The sequence below is a fragment of the Physeter macrocephalus genome, chromosome 8 (genome assembly GCF_002837175.3).
Source record: "Physeter macrocephalus isolate SW-GA chromosome 8, ASM283717v5, whole genome shotgun sequence".
Taxonomy (NCBI): Eukaryota; Metazoa; Chordata; class Mammalia; order Artiodactyla; family Physeteridae; genus Physeter; species Physeter macrocephalus.
Window position 1 is genome coordinate 106,150,599 of NC_041221.1, and position 17,734 is coordinate 106,168,332.

The following is a 17,734-nucleotide window of genomic DNA, read 5'->3' on the forward strand; positions in this document are numbered from 1 at the left end:
ATCCCTAACTTCTCACTTTTCAGATCTCGAGTCAAAGGTCAGCTTCTCAGAACCGATCGCCCAGTCATTTTCTGATATTGGAAAAGTTACTATTTATTTGTTCAGTTATGTACTTTTTTTGCAGCTCACTTCTCCCGTTAGAATGACGGATTTCCTATTCACTGTTGTATCCCCAGCATCTAGCGTACACCTGGTACAGAATCAGTTCTTAAAAATATTAGTTGAACATGCCAATGACTATAATGTGGTTAGGTCTATTATAGAGGCATGCCAAGGGGCATGTGAGCCCCTCACTCTTCAGGGGAGGAGAGAGATCACGGGAGCCCACATGGAAGAGTTAAGCTCGGTCTTGAGGGTTGAGTAACGATTCTCCAGAAAAACAAATGCGTGAGGGCTACTATGTCGGGCTAAGGAAATAGCATATGTAAGGGCAGAGAGATGTGAAAGGACTGGGGAGCTGCAGGTCATTCCGTGTGGCTGAATGCGGCTGAAATAAAAACAAGTACAAGGAAGTGGCAGATTTATTCCAGAAATATTCATTCCATGATTAGTAGCACTGGGGTTGGCATAAGACATACACGGAGTAGCAAAAATAAGCAGAGTCCTTGATGTCATGAAGCCCATATTCTAGAAGGAGAGAGAGATGTGAAGTGGACACAAAAGTATATATAATTCTAAATTGTAACAAATGCTTTGAAGGAAATGGAATGATCATTGTAAGAATGACATTTAGATGGCACCAGGGAGAGTCTTCCTGGTGAAGTTACTTTTAATTCCTCCAACAGCACTGCAAAAACAATACCCATGGTAGAGGTAAGAAAACTAAGGTTAAATACCTCACTAAGGCCCCATGCCTATTAAGTGGCAAAACTTGGGTGCAAATGGAGATAGTTTGGCTCCAAAGCCAGGGCTCATTCTTTCGCAGCAGCAGCATCCAGGGTGGTAGATGAGCCTGTGTACGTTCAGAATGTATTTCCCTTTACCTCCATTCAAAATTTAAACACTACTGCTCATAGGTAGCCAAGTATTTACACTGTGACTATAAAACAGGGTCCAAGAGTATCTTTAAATCCCGAAATATATACTGAGTAATTTACTTCTCTGTGAATATATCCTACCTTTGGATATATTTTTTTTTTATTGTTTTTCATGAGCTAGCTGTGGTAGAGTCTCAAATTCATTTCCGGCCTCACTACTTAGTAGATATTGACCTCAGGATGACATTTAACTTTCCTGAGTCTCAGCTTCCTCACCTGCACAATAGGGATGGTGACTATATGTCCTGTCTACTTCACAGGGTTGGTCTGAGGTTCAAATGAGATAATACACGTAAGGGACTTTGCACTACATAAATGTACTACATAAATAAAATATCGATTTATTCGATAGTTTCCCATGCCATTCTACAGTGGTGCAGTTGATTTAAAATGAAAAGACTTGAAAGAGTTTTGAAAAATAAGAAGCTCTGGGCAAATGGGACCATTATATAAATACTTAGTCATTATGTCACTGCTAGAGTTCTTGAATTGCCTGCCCTCCATCGGTGATCACGAATTTACAGACTGCACCTGGGATGATAGGGCTGTAAATGGAATGTATGATTACTACCTTCACTAGGGGCTGTTGACACATTATAATGGTATTTATTAAGCCTTGAAAAGGGATAAATTATGCAAGACTAATTCCTTATCCCAATGCAATTTTAATGCACTTTTTAATGTGCTAAGTGTAACTAATAAAGTTAAATTTTAAAAAGTTACACAAATTCAAAGCTGTAATTCAGAAACATATGATGATCAAGGATATACATTAACTCACTAAAAGGTGTTTCCATAGGCATACAGAGTGACTGAAAGATATGAGCATATACATAGTTAATTTTGACGAAGAAACTCCATTTCTAGGAATCTATCCTGAAAATATACTTCTAATTATACAAAATTACACATATACAAGTTTATTCATTAAAGCGTTGATTGTAATTGCAAAATACTGGAAACAGCCCCTAATGCCCATACATAGGAGAGTGGTTAAATAAACTATGCTACATCCTCACAGTTGAACACTATGCAGCTTTAAAAAAAATTAATGAGGGAAGATCACTAGGAACTTCCAAATCATTCAGTGAAAAAACCAAAGTGCAAAAAAGAGTTTACATGATGTGCTTACCACCATCCAAAAGACAATGCAATTAAAAAAACAAACAAAAACAAAAACATGAATCTGCTCACTTGTGAAAAAAGCTACAACAAATACCATGCATTTTGTTATTTAATTCTTCAGAAGCTCAACTGAGGAAAAAAGCAGATGTTTGGTATAGCTTCCAAATCAAATACAAGTGGCCCCAAATGAAAGAAAATATAATTAGCCTTCAATATTTCTGAGAACCCCAGAATTGCAGGACACAAACCCTGGGACACACAGATATCACAAACCCCATCTCTCTCCAACGCAGGGATACCACTGGCAACATGCCTGACAAGGGGGCTAGTTGTGGAAACCAGTGAGGTCTCTTACCCCCTCCTTTAGCTCCAGCTGGTGTCCAGAGGGGAAAGAGAACTCAAATGAACAAGTTTTTAGTGGTTAGCAGATTAGGTTAAGGTACAAGGAGAAGAGTAATAGGTCCAAATTAATTTTGTTCTTTAATTCTTTGTTGGCACAGATGATCACGTTGAGACAGACAGTGGCTCTTTGTCTCTGTATCCTAATCGTAATTTCACTGTTTCCTGTTTCTGTTCTTCTATTCTTTCTCCATTATTTTTCTTATCCTAGTCACTAGACCACCAGGGAGCCACATCTCCATTATTCTCCTTAATACTTTCTTTTTGTTTCCTTACCTATTTGAATTGTTTTATCTTCAACTCACCCTTTTCTCCCACTGCAAATCTTTCTTCAGCATTATGCCTGGATCAGAAAGTTGATTCCAAATACACTGTCCCACAGAGGCATTAGTTTTCCTTCGTAAAGTGTGTTGAAAATGTAATTATTGACATATTTATGTAGAAGATAATAATCTTAAATTTAAGTGAGAAAAAAGTAAAAGGGCAACATCTTCTTTAATCTGAATTAATTTCTTTCTTCTTTTTAAAAATTTCCATTCAAAATGGCAGGCAATACAGTTTTTTTCTCATTTGGAAATTCAAATACCAAAACACAGGTTAATATAATGATGATGATAAGAATAATCATTAACACTGAGCATTTTATATATAACATGCTTTACTCTAAGGGCTTGATATATGCTCACTCATTTAAATGCTCGTAGCATTTCCACGATTATCATCCTCATAGTAAATGATGAAACAGAGGTTAAATAACTGCCCAAGATGACACAACTAAGTGCAGAGCCCAGATCTCAACCTGAACTCTGGCTCCAGAGTCCATATCCTCAGCTACTAACTTCTTTTCTTTGCTACTCATATCTTCCTTTGAATCTTGATAACTTTAAAATGTGGAGACGGACAGTGTAATACAAATGTCAAAGACAGAATAGCTACTCACTCTAGATCTCCAACCAACTAAATCAACCCGCAGGCTTTTAAGTGCAAGGCTTTACATGCACTTTGTGTGTGGTTTGGAAACTTTTTCTTCTGTCCTCACAGAACTTCCCGTGTTTGGCCCTGAGCTGCCTTAAGTCTGAGGATGCCAGATGTCAGGGCTGGGCCATGCTGCAGCAGGCTGTGGTCCGATGGCTGAGTGCGAGAGCCAACGGGCTCTCAGAGCAGCAGGCTGGTTGGAGAACGGATTCAGAGGCCACCTGAGGAAAGGGCTAAAACCCTCAGGAATATCGCTCATCAAAACCGCCTTCTGGGGCTTCCCTGGTGGCGCAGTGGTTGAGAGTCCGCCTGCCGATGCAGGGGACACGGGTCCGTGCCCCGGTCCGGGAGGATCCCACATGCCGCGAAGCGGCTGGCCCCGTGAGCCATGGCCGTTGAGCCTGCGCATCCGGAGCCTGTGCTCCGCAACGGGAGAGGCCACAACAGTGAGAGGCCCGTGTACCGCAAAAAAAAAAAAAGATACATTTTGAATGCATACATTTTGGCATCCTTGCTTAGGTAGTTCTCATGTAGCAATTCCTTCTGGTGAAGCTGAGAAGCTCCGCTGTCACTGTTTAGTGTTTCTAGAACACTCTGCCTACTGTGGACCCTTTTATCTGTTTTAAAAGAAGTCATTTTAAAGTGACAGGGTTAGTAGCAGTGTTAGGTTAGTTAGCAGTGAAATCTGAGGGAGACTTGCAACCCCTGGGTCTCCGCTGTTGCTTAGTAACAAAGTCAGTCAGCTTTCTAGGCTGGACTTAGAATATATAATAAAATCTCTCTAAACATAACTAACTGGCAAAGGTCTAGTATAAGTTGGGATTGTAAAGCATATGGAGAAAAGAACTAGGTCAATTAACAAAAATGACAAAGATCTTGGGCCATTCTTCTTATTTGCCCCCAGATGTGCTACATTTAGAAAATGCATGTCCTTTGAGAGGCATACATATTTAGTTTCACTCTCATTTGCTGGATTTGCTAGATTTGTCCCTAATCACCAATTGTAAAAGTAGCACACATGTGTAAATCATTACATGATGCCAGTACTTTCGGAGCAAGTATCTGAGGTGGGTCTTTTCCAAGGAAGCATCCCCTTGCCTGGATATAGCCCCCAGGGTTTGCCACAGGCACTGGACACAGACTTGAAGATCTGGGGTAAAGTCTTGGAGGAGTGGCCTTGGGCCAGTGCCTGGTCTTTCTGAGCCTCTATTTTCTCCCCTTCACAATACAAATGATTACTTCCTAGACTTGTTATAGGGGAAAACATAAAAGTGACAAAGGGGAAGGCCCCTCTCTAATGCCTGGTTATCAATTCAGGTTTTGATCATCTTTAGTAAATGCAGCACAATTTCTCAAACTCATGCTCACGTCTCTGGCCAGCTCCACTGACCTTCCACGGGGCCTCTGGGACCGTTTCTCATCATGTGTGAGAAGTGGTGCCTGAAAAGTAGAGAGAGGCAAATTCCCACATAACATTCCCTCACTGGCCCTTTTTTGCCCCCATACGGCCAGAATACATAGATGTTGGGCACTGAAATAGCACACTTCAGATTGCGACAAAACAATTTGGCACTGTGCTTTCCATCTTACTGTTGTAGGAAACTTGGAACCCAGAACAAAATTTTACTGTTAGACCGTGCACATTGCAGTGTGCCATGCAAACATTTTTAATTGTGGTCCATAGACTTATGGATAGGAAGCCAAAATCTAAGCTGAGCATGTGTATGATTGTTTTTTCTTTCTGCATAAGCACGAAATTCATTTTTAAACAGAGAAATTCAAAAATAATCTCAGATAAGTTTAGAAAACCGGGCAACTTACAGTGTAATGGTATATGTACGTGTGTGTATACAAACATATATATAGGGAGAGAGGAAGAATATAATATCAAGCTATTAACTACAGTGATATGTAGAAAAGAAACTTGATAGGCAACTCTTACTTTATCGCATCTCATCAGCCCCAAATATCTTAGAGACTTGCTGCTCTGTGCAATCAGTGTGGCTCCTTGGTCTGTGATTTCTTTACACCATCCAACATCCACAGTCTCTATTGTCATGCTGTATCGCCCAATGGCTATCAGTGCTGCAGGGAGGGACAAAGGGGAAGAAAGCAAGCAGAAATGTTAGCAGGGTAAGGGATCTCTATCTCATTATGACTATTTCTCTCATTTCCTCACTAAATTTGTTCCTGAAATGTTGTGTGTAAATGAATGTTTTGTAAACGAAATTCAATTTAAAATGCTTTAGGAAAGCTTGCCCTATGACAAACCCTTTCACAAAGTGAATAATCATTCCATAATTTCCCTTTCATTGGAACACAACATTTTATCAGTTTTACTCATTACAAGGTTACCTGTACTTCCAAACATTCGTATCTGCAGAAGGCATAAATTAAAATGAATTACACATATAACGTTACAGAAAACCCTAAGCAGTAATTAAATTTTACCCAAGATAACGTTAATAATTTTAAAAAAGAAAAACCCATGTAAACACCATTTTGAGGTGTGCTATACTGCATATGAATTTCTTTACCAATTGGCATTTTTTTTCCCATCTGTTCATGATCTGTAAAATGTAAGAGTATATAATATTTTTCACGTTAGTCCTTCTTGGGACTGCTAGGAATTAAACGTACATTATACATAGAGTTGAATTTAATTGGTGCTATGCTAGAGCACAATTAAGGGAATGCATTTGTTATGCGGAATTTCCTCACCATATCAAAAGTCTCCCTTCTATTAACAAACGAAATGAAGCCTGTCATCTGAACATTACGACAGTATCTCTAGTCTTCTTGACTGTTTAGCACTGTACCACTACTGACGTGCAGACGCTTAGCCCATAATCTATGATGTGTACTACTTATCACTGCAAAGCTCCATAACCCATCTCCCTGTCAGAGCAACCAGTCGGTGAATTTGGCTCTTTGCTACAGACTTCTGATTAAATAGACGTGCACACTTCTACCTTTGCAGCACAGGAAAACAGATTTCAATAGTATCTCCAGCCAGAAAAAGTTTACGGTGCATTGGTTTGTAAATGAAAACCCTGAAAACAATGTCAAAAATGTTAAAAAGGAATAATAAATTGTTTGCTAATTATTTCCTCATTCTAAGATAGGATGAGTTGATTTCTGTGACATTAAAAGCAGATGATATTTTCCAATTGATTAGATTGATAAGAGCAGGGTGAATTACTCACATAAATAATCATTAACTCTTTTTTCACTTTAATTTGTTTTATACAGCAGGTTCTTATTAGTTACCTATTTTATACATATCAGTGTATATATGTCAATCCCAATCTCCCAGTTCATCCCACCACTCCATCCCACCTCCACCCCTGCTTTCCCCCCCTGAGGTCCATATGTTTGTTCTCTACATCTGTGTCTCTATTTCTGCCTTGCAAGCTGGTTCATTTGTACCACTTTTCTGGATTCCACATATATGCGTTAATATATGATATTTGTTTTTCTCTTTCTGACTTACTTACTTATAGCTCGCAGAAGAAAAACACTTGGCAAAATCTCTTTGCTAATTACCTAAGTAATTATTTTTAAACTAGAAAACTCATGCCCATGCATTCAAGTATCGACGCACTCCTAAGTAGCCAGATATTTAAAGTTTATAAAAACAATAATCATGATCCCAGTGTTTTCCAGTGAAAATGCTATAAAGGAAGAAAAAAATTCCTGGAAGTTCCTCATGTTATCAATTTGTTGATGTTCTCATCTGTGCACACGCGACTTTGGCATTTAGTTTTCCAAGGAGGTGGGGCGGGGCAGGGGAAATCCACAAAGGTTTGCTGAATGGTCTGAGTGATATTTTCATGTAGTATAAGCAATATCCCAGGTTAATCCCATCGGTGTTCCTGACCTAAGAAAACTATTGTTATCTCTGATATTGTCATAAATTTCATTGGTTATGATATCTTAAGGATCTTGTATGATAAAAGTAGAAGGTGCAAAAAGAAATTCCTTTCGATACAAAGTGCTCAAACTGTGATTTCAAAAGACGGAGCACAAGATGCAGGATGACCTCACATTAGTGGCTAGCGTATTTTTACTGAGGTTTGAGACTAGAATGTGAAAGCCCTGCACTATCCAGAAAACAGTAAATCAAGTGATCTGCGGAATTTCCAGAGGCTGCTTGACAAGCAAATGAAGAGTTAACAGCTACTAATTCCAGATGCTAAAATCACGAGTGTTTGGTATTTTCCTTTTTTTTCTCTTTCTTGTCCAAATTAAAACAAACAGTAAATAAGACAACTGAAGATAAATCAAGGTATTCAGTTTTTGTTTTGCCATAGTTCTATTTACTGAAGTAAGAATTAAATTTTATTTTTCCTTAACTCATTCATTTACTCAACAAACACCTCACGAGCACTCACTCTAGGCATTTTTCTCCAATACTTATTGACTATCCATGTGCTAGGCATTGGGCTAAGAATTTTAGATGCATTATCTCATTTAATCCTCACAGCAACCTTACAAAGTCTTATTGGTAGTTCCATTTTAAAGATCAGGAAACTGAGTCACAGAATGATGGAACACCTTTCCCAGTATCACAAGATAGTAAGTGGGGAGTAGATAGTAAGCTGAGAGCCGGCTCTCAGTCCTGGCTGCACATCAGATCTACTAGTTCAGAATCATGGGCCCAGGCACCTGGCAATTCCAACATGCTGCACTGCCAGCGTATGGAACTGTGGTGTGACACACCTGGCCTGTGCTCTGTCATAGGGACAGAAAGGTTCACAGAAAGAGCTCAGAGGTAAGTTAAGTGGGGATGTCGGGGGGGAGGGTTGGGTGGAAATGAGGAACAACCAAGTAAACAGTCACAACACAATGCTCATCCCCCATCTCTCCCCATCCCTAACTTCTCACTTTTCAGATCTCGAGTCAAAGGTCAGCTTCTCAGAACCGATCGCCCAGTCATTTTCTGATATTGGAAAAGTTACTATTTATTTGTTCAGTTATGTACTTTTTTTGCAGCTCACTTCTCCCGTTAGAATGACGGATTTCCTATTCACTGTTGTATCCCCAGCATCTAGCGTACACCTGGTACAGAATCAGTTCTTAAAAATATTAGTTGAACATGCCAATGACTATAATGTGGTTAGGTCTATTATAGAGGCATGCCAAGGGGCATGTGAGCCCCTCACTCTTCAGGGGAGGAGAGAGATCACGGGAGCCCACATGGAAGAGTTAAGCTCGGTCTTGAGGGTTGAGTAACGATTCTCCAGAAAAACAAATGCGTGAGGGCTACTATGTCGGGCTAAGGAAATAGCATATGTAAGGGCAGAGAGATGTGAAAGGACTGGGGAGCTGCAGGTCATTCCGTGTGGCTGAATGCGGCTGAAATAAAAACAAGTACAAGGAAGTGGCAGATTTATTCCAGAAATATTCATTCCATGATTAGTAGCACTGGGGTTGGCATAAGACATACACGGAGTAGCAAAAATAAGCAGAGTCCTTGATGTCATGAAGCCCATATTCTAGAAGGAGAGAGAGATGTGAAGTGGACACAAAAGTATATATAATTCTAAATTGTAACAAATGCTTTGAAGGAAATGGAATGATCATTGTAAGAATGACATTTAGATGGCACCAGGGAGAGTCTTCCTGGTGAAGTTACTTTTAATTCCTCCAACAGCACTGCAAAAACAATACCCATGGTAGAGGTAAGAAAACTAAGGTTAAATACCTCACTAAGGCCCCATGCCTATTAAGTGGCAAAACTTGGGTGCAAATGGAGATAGTTTGGCTCCAAAGCCAGGGCTCATTCTTTCGCAGCAGCAGCATCCAGGGTGGTAGATGAGCCTGTGTACGTTCAGAATGTATTTCCCTTTACCTCCATTCAAAATTTAAACACTACTGCTCATAGGTAGCCAAGTATTTACACTGTGACTATAAAACAGGGTCCAAGAGTATCTTTAAATCCCGAAATATATACTGAGTAATTTACTTCTCTGTGAATATATCCTACCTTTGGATATATTTTTTTTTTATTGTTTTTCATGAGCTAGCTGTGGTAGAGTCTCAAATTCATTTCCGGCCTCACTACTTAGTAGATATTGACCTCAGGATGACATTTAACTTTCCTGAGTCTCAGCTTCCTCACCTGCACAATAGGGATGGTGACTATATGTCCTGTCTACTTCACAGGGTTGGTCTGAGGTTCAAATGAGATAATACACGTAAGGGACTTTGCACTACATAAATGTACTACATAAATAAAATATCGATTTATTCGATAGTTTCCCATGCCATTCTACAGTGGTGCAGTTGATTTAAAATGAAAAGACTTGAAAGAGTTTTGAAAAATAAGAAGCTCTGGGCAAATGGGACCATTATATAAATACTTAGTCATTATGTCACTGCTAGAGTTCTTGAATTGCCTGCCCTCCATCGGTGATCACGAATTTACAGACTGCACCTGGGATGATAGGGCTGTAAATGGAATGTATGATTACTACCTTCACTAGGGGCTGTTGACACATTATAATGGTATTTATTAAGCCTTGAAAAGGGATAAATTATGCAAGACTAATTCCTTATCCCAATGCAATTTTAATGCACTTTTTAATGTGCTAAGTGTAACTAATAAAGTTAAATTTTAAAAAGTTACACAAATTCAAAGCTGTAATTCAGAAACATATGATGATCAAGGATATACATTAACTCACTAAAAGGTGTTTCCATAGGCATACAGAGTGACTGAAAGATATGAGCATATACATAGTTAATTTTGACGAAGAAACTCCATTTCTAGGAATCTATCCTGAAAATATACTTCTAATTATACAAAATTACACATATACAAGTTTATTCATTAAAGCGTTGATTGTAATTGCAAAATACTGGAAACAGCCCCTAATGCCCATACATAGGAGAGTGGTTAAATAAACTATGCTACATCCTCACAGTTGAACACTATGCAGCTTTAAAAAAAATTAATGAGGGAAGATCACTAGGAACTTCCAAATCATTCAGTGAAAAAACCAAAGTGCAAAAAAGAGTTTACATGATGTGCTTACCACCATCCAAAAGACAATGCAATTAAAAAAACAAACAAAAACAAAAACATGAATCTGCTCACTTGTGAAAAAAGCATATGGGAAAGACACACCAGAAACTACAGAGACTGTTTAACTATAGGGGGTTGCTGGGAAAGGGGAGAAAAGAAGGGGGCATGGAATGTGGTGAGGGGGAGAGTGAGGGGGACAAACACTTCTTAGACTCTCTCTTTGGCTATAGCTTTGACTCTCTGAGCCATAGTAATGCTTTACCTACTTCCCAAAATAAAAAATGAAAATCAGCCAGGATGGGGAACCCGAAGTGGAATACCAACAGTAACAAATGAACCTAACTGTGTTACATATGAACAACATGGCCCCAACAAATAATATAACCACACCAAAGGGGATGGGAATTAAGAATTAAGTGGCTTCGGAAAACATGATTTTGACTGGATATTGTAAAGTGAAAACCAAAAAGAACTGTCAGCAAATACTGCACTCTAGTTAGGAAATCTATTTCTCACAGGGGTGTGAGTTAGCAATTCAGTAACTACTTTACGCATAATCTAGGATTATAAATAATGACAGCCAGTCTTTTCACTGTTAGGGAAAGAAGTTACAAATAAGAAAAGGGGGGAGCTTATAATGAACCTTGTGGTATTGAACTGGAATCAGAGATATTAGAATGAACTCATGGTATTTTATACACACATTACAGATAAATACATGTAGAAATAATAAATATGATGTATGTGCATGCATGCATGGCTTAGTATACATACATACATTTCCTAGCTCTTTCTGCTGAGAGCAAGTAGGAGCAAGGATACCCCAGTAGCAATGATCTACTAGCACCCAGATCTTAGTTTTTAAGTATCATTCTCCAATAAAGTGAATAAAAGGAATCAGGGCTTCTTAGAAAAATGGTTGATTCCAGAACTGGGGCCGGGAAAATAGACGATGATTATGGGATATCTTGTGATCGTAGAAAAAAGAAGTGCTTAAAAAAGAGTGAGGGGGGCTTCCCTGGTGGCGCAGTGGTTGCGCGTCCGCCTGCCGATGCAGGGGAACCGGGTTCGCGCCCCGGTCTGGGAGGATCCCACATGCCGCGGAGCGGCTGGGCCCGTGAGCCATGGCCAATGAGCCTGCGCGTCCGGAGCCCGTGCTCCGCAACGGGAGAGGCCACAACAGAGGGAGGCCCGCATACCAAAAAAAAAAAAAAAAAAAAAAAGAGTGAGGGTACATCAAAAAGACAGCGGATCCAATCAGAAAGAGCTGCCAATGGCCACAGTTGGAACAATTTGAGCAGCAAAATAAATAATGATAGTACTGGATTATAATTCAGAAAACTGAATAAGCATTCACAGATTCACACTGATATAAATAAATAAATCGCCAAGGAAGAGCACCTTACAGAATTCCAATTAATAAATGTATAAGGAATGAGGGAAATTTAAAAAAAAACGTTATCAGGCGAAGACTAGAGTAATAATTATTGCATGCAAGATCCACCAATGGGTGCTAAAATCAGTGAGTCAAAGTTTGAGGTGAAACAGAATATTGACATAGTGCCAAAGATATTTATCAACTATAGAAAATTGTAACTTTATAGTGGAGAGACCCAGCAGACACCACCTTACCCAAATGATCAAGGTTAACATCACCAGTAATAACATATAGAGATATAATGTATCGCCTGATCACTTCTGCATTACTCTCACCAAAATGAATAATTTCAATCTACTCATAAGAAAACATCACACAAACCCAAAGTGAGAAACATTCTATAAATAATTCACCAGTACTCATCAAAAGAGTCAAGATAATGGAGTATAAGAAAAGAATGAGGAACTGTCACAGATTAGAGGAGCCTGAGGAGACATGACAACTAAATACAATGTGGGATCCTGGATTGAATCCTGGACCAGACAAGGAAATTAGGGAAAAACCTGGTGAAATTCAAGTAAGATTTGTAGCTTAGTTAATCTTGTTGTTTCAAGTTAATTTCCTAGTTTGATAATTGTACTGTGGTTATATGTTGTCAACATTAGAGGTAGCTGGATGAAGAGTATACATGAACTCTCTACTATGTTTGCAACTTTTCTGTAATTCTAAAATTGTTTGAAAGCAAAGAGAAAAAAACATGGATAAGTTAATAAGAGATACCAAGTGAATGAACTAAGTAGAGGACTAAAATTTTCTAAGTGAAAGCAGGTATTATTTTTACACTGTAAGATCTGTTATATAAATGTTAGGACTAAAAATACATTTTTTCCTCATAGGAGAAAGATTAGTCATATGAGTGCACTAACAAGTGACCTGCATGTGCCATTTTGTCCTTTCCAGTTCTATCATCTGCTGTAGATCTATGTACCTGTAATAAAATCAGAAGAAATGCCCTAGTGCATGAAAGAATCAGGGTTAAAATTTAACAGTAGGATTAACATCTTTCATGTAATACTTGGATAAAAGCCATTTGCAAAGAAATTTCTTGGCACGGATACAGAGAGATAAATATGAAAAGTGCTCTTCTTTGTGGAAGCCACAGAAGCCCCCAAAACAAAGGAACGGCGCTTTCAGAGACACTTGCTGTTGCATCATGGTCCCTGCAAAGGCTCCCTCTACCCCACAGGGACTACAGCAGTGGCTCCTAACCCTGGCAGTTCAGGAGAATCACAGGTGCCTAAAAAAAGTACAGATGCCCGAGTCCCACCCCTGGAGATTCTGATTCAGGAGAAGCTATAAAAGCTCCTGTGATCCCAATGTGAAGTCAAGGCTGAGAACCACTGGAACAGAGTAACCTACAACTCCAGCAAAGTCAGTCAACTAAAAACAAAAGAACTCATTTTTAAGGATATAAATAACTTACGTGTTCTGATATTTTAAAACAACTTTGCCTCTCAAACAGTTATGACTTCTTGTACATAATCCAATGCTTTTAATCCCTTTATTTCTAATTTATAGCCTTAATTCCACTTTTAAACATTATTCTGTTCCTCCCATTATTATGTAGCAAGCCCAACAGTGACTACACCCTATATTTTTCCAAGTTGTCCTTTTTTGTAAATATTTTTCTTTATTTCACTGCACTTACTTATATTTCTAATGCTGCACTTATCAGAGTTTGTTTCATATTAGAATTATTTATCAACATGCCCATCTTCCCCAAGACTGTAAAATCTTTGAAGCAGTAAACATGGAGAGTGTTTTCCTAGGACCCCTGAATCTCTGAAAATCAAGTATCACTCATTTTTTATAGTTTTAATATATTTTTTGGAAGTATAACATACATGTAGAAAATTACACAAATCCTCAAGGTACAACTTGATGAATTTTGACAAAGTTAACATAGCTGTGTAACAGTATCTGGACTGAGAAACAGAGCATGACCAGAACCCCTAAAGCACCCTCATCCCCGACTCCAGTCACTACTATTCCCCCAAAAGGATAACCACTGTCTTGACTTCCCATCACACAGATTAGTATTCTTGTTTTTGAACTTCATACAAATAGTCAAACACCCAACACACTTGTTTCTGGTTTTTTAGCTGTCTGTCATGTTAATGAGATTCATCTACATTGCTATGTGTACTGGTGGTTCGTTCATTCTCAATGCTGGAAAGTATTCCATTCTACTCTAGATGGACATTTGGGCTGTTTCCACTTTTTGGCTATTAGGTATAACACTGCTATGAACATTAGCACACATGTCTTTGTGTGAATATATGTTCTCACTTCATTTGGGTAAATACCTAAGAGTGGGATTTCTGGGTCATATGGTTAAGTTTATGCTTAACTTCCTAAGAAACTGCCAAAATGTTTTCCAAAGTGGCTATACAATCTTACATTCCCACCAGCAGCATATGAAAGTTCCAGTGACTCCACATCCTTGCCAATACTTGGTAATGTCTGTCTCTTTGATTACAGCCACTCTAGTAGGTATGAAGTGGTGCCTGATTGGAGGTTTTAATTTTCATTTCCCTAAGCACTAATGATTTTGTGCATTTTTTCATGGTATCATACATTTTAAAAAAATCCTAGCTTAGTGCCTCTATCCTTGCAGGTACTCAGTAGATATCTATTAAATTAAATTGATGAAGAGGAAAAGCACATAGATAATTTTTCTATTATTAGACTATAGCAGAGAACTAGCTTTCTAGACAACAGATAATTTTCCATGTAATTTGAAGGAAACTACCAGTAAAATAAACTTAGTCTATCCTCTGGAGACATGAAAAGTCTTGAAGTTTCTTAAAATAATAAAGTAAACTCAGGGAAAAAATAAGGTTATAGATAACTTTCCAAATGCTCATTTACTTCTGGAAATTTCAAAGACTGTGGAGTATGCTTTACTTAGGAACTCTAAATCTCTAAAAATCAAGTGAAAAATAAATCTGTATGAAAATTGTCCAAAAATGGTGGATAACAGAGTCGAAACACTGAATTTTGCTAGAATTTTCAAGATGCTGCACATAGGGCATTTATTTCACATAACTCTGCTTACTGAGTTCAGAATAGCAACATGCGAGTACTGTCTGACTTACAAAGGGAGCAAGCTGGCTGTGGCCCTTGACCTTACTGGGAAGAGGCTCTCCTGCCCTATACATCCTGAAACAGAAATGCAAGCAGTATTTATAGGCTGTGTCTGCTTTCCTTTCTATGAGATAAACAAGTTGGTGGAAAAGTAAAAGTTCAAGTGAAGGAATTTTTAAAATTAAGGTCTTTTGATACATTAGGAGCAAGGATAACTATTTTTCCTGCTTTATCCCTTCTTAATTATTTTTATTTTAATGCAGAAAGATACAAATCTGATTGAGTAAGTAGAAACTATTTCTGAATATGTGACATCCAAAAATGTAAAGAACAAGGGGTGCATTTAGAACTAACCTCCATTTAACAGGAATCTGATCCACTACTCTGGATTTCAGTGGTGCTGTATTTGGTGGTAACCAACCCTTTGAGTGGAATGTTAGGTTCCCCTGACAATCTCCTTATTAAATTTTAGAATTTGAGATGAGGAAGAAAAAAAGCCTTACCACTCTAACATTAGCTGAGAACCTAAAGTCCCTGGTTCAATGATTCTTTTTTATTCCAGCCTGCATAAATACATACATTACTTATCAAAGAATTATGCGTCCTTTTCAAAATCCTGACATTATATTAGATTTCCTCACTTTATGAGAAGTGAATTCTGGGCTTAAATATGTTGGTTCATAGATATGGAAAAGTACATTAGTGTCTCTGTCATCTATCTGCCTTGGCCACCTTTCTGAACTGAATTTGCCACACCACTGTAAAGACAGGGCATCAGTTTCAAGCAGGCGTCAGATACAAACATCTATCTGCCCCAGTGTGCAGAAAAGTAGGATGCGATTTCAGCGACTACCACTTAAGAAATACCAAGGTTAGTGACAACATATGTGTTGTCGAGCTGCCCAGTAAACATTATAAAAGTATCTTGATACTGAAGGGAAGGAAACCAAAGGAAGAACATGTGAGGATGTCAGCCAAGTGAATATATTATCTCTTCTTTCTTTCAACAAATACTAATTCAGCACCTACTATGCACCAGGAAATGTTTTAGGAGCTGGGGATAAAGAGATCAAATCCCTGCCCTCGTGGAGCTCGTATTATGAATACAAATAAATAATACTATATAATATTTTGGATGGTAATAATGCTTTGAAGAAAAATAAAGCAGGGACCAGAGGTAGGAGTGCTCTAATTTTAATTAGGATGGAAGGAGAAGGCCTCACAGAGAAAGTAACATTTGAACAAAGATCTGAAGGGGAGGGGATCAAGCCATACAGGTATCTGAGGGAAAAGGATTCTGTGCAGAGAAAACCTAGTGCCAAGTCCATGAGGTGGGAAGGTTGCTAGCTTGCTCTAGAGTAAGCAAAGGAGCAAGATGGCAAGCAGTAGATTTTAGAACAAGGAGTTGATGGAAAAGGGGGTGGACAAAATCATCTTATAGGCCAATTTAATGACATTGGCTTTCACTCTAAATGAAGTGGGAATACATTGGAGAGGCAAAAACAGAAGCAGCGAAACCAATAAGGAGGCCATTGCAATTATCCAGACAAGAAGTGATAGTGGCTTGGGACAGGGCAGCATAATAGAGATGGAGAGGAGTTGAACTGTGAATAGAATTTAAATATGGGCCCAACAATATTTGCTGATGGAGTGGATGTGGAACGAGAGAAAGAGAACAGTCAAGAATGTCAAGAGAAAAGAAATCTTTTTGGCACTTAGATTTGAAAGAAATTTCCTACATGGGATTTTACATAGCTGCTCTTGGCGTCCTTGTGTGTCTAAGTGTCCTTGTATTGGTAGGGATTTATTGGCTTCTTCTACTGGATATAAATTCCACTGAGAGAAGCAAAGGCCACCTTTATTCATCATTATATCATCATTGTCTAGCATAGGGACTTTACTTGTTAGTACTCAAGGTATGTTCATTTAAATATGGGTATCTTAGATATCACAATTACAGGCACTTAGGGAAAAAAACTCAGAAAGGGGTTTTATGTGTATTCTCTAGAGTTCATATTATTATTTTATTCTAAAAATATTTATTGAGTAGCTCTAGTATGCCAAACATTGTGACGACTGTAGGTATCTTTGGGGAGATTATAGGTAACATATATTTCCTTAAATATTTATGCATTCTAAAATGTTCAACACTAGGCAAGTTTTACTTTTATAAAGGATTAAAAACCAGTTTTTAAAAAGGTGCTACTGGACAGATCATTTAATTTTACCAAGGTGAAGAACTTGACATTTCCTATAATACCATTTCTCTCCAACTCAGCGCTCCTTAAGGCAAACAAACACGCTTACTGGTGCCGAAATTTGATATCTAAAATCATGGGAAAAAAGCAAAAAGCTATTTGTAAACTAAAACGAAACACAGAAAGTTGAGCTCAGTTATTCCTCCCTGACTATAACCAGAGCAGCTGTAACTCAGGGGCTGTTGTCCAGTGTATGGACTAGTTTAGAAACTGGCAATAATTCTTGCTGATGGGCATTTCTGCCACAAGAAGGGCAAAGTAAATAAAAATATGAAATTCAAAGAATCTCAATCTGAGATTTTAAAGTTTAGTGCAGAACTAGATTAAAATGTAGAGAACACTAAACTTTCCTATTCTTTTTGCTTTTTTTTTTTTTTTTTTTTTT

The 17,734-nt window shown here is 38.3% G+C and overlaps 1 protein-coding gene across 2 annotated transcripts in view; it reads right to left on the reverse strand.

Moving 5' to 3' along the window:
* FBXL17 (F-box and leucine rich repeat protein 17) overlaps positions 1-17,734 on the reverse strand; it is a 496,293-nt gene that overhangs the window by 23,455 nt on the left and 455,104 nt on the right. Inside the window, exon 8 of one of the 2 annotated variants that reach the window (XM_024119152.3) lies at positions 5,479-5,621. The exons of the other annotated variant lie outside the window; for it this stretch is intronic. Within the exon in view, the coding sequence (XP_023974920.1) occupies positions 5,479-5,621 (143 nt within the window). The remainder of the gene's footprint in view (positions 1-5,478; positions 5,622-17,734) is intronic. 2 annotated transcript variants of the gene reach the window in all.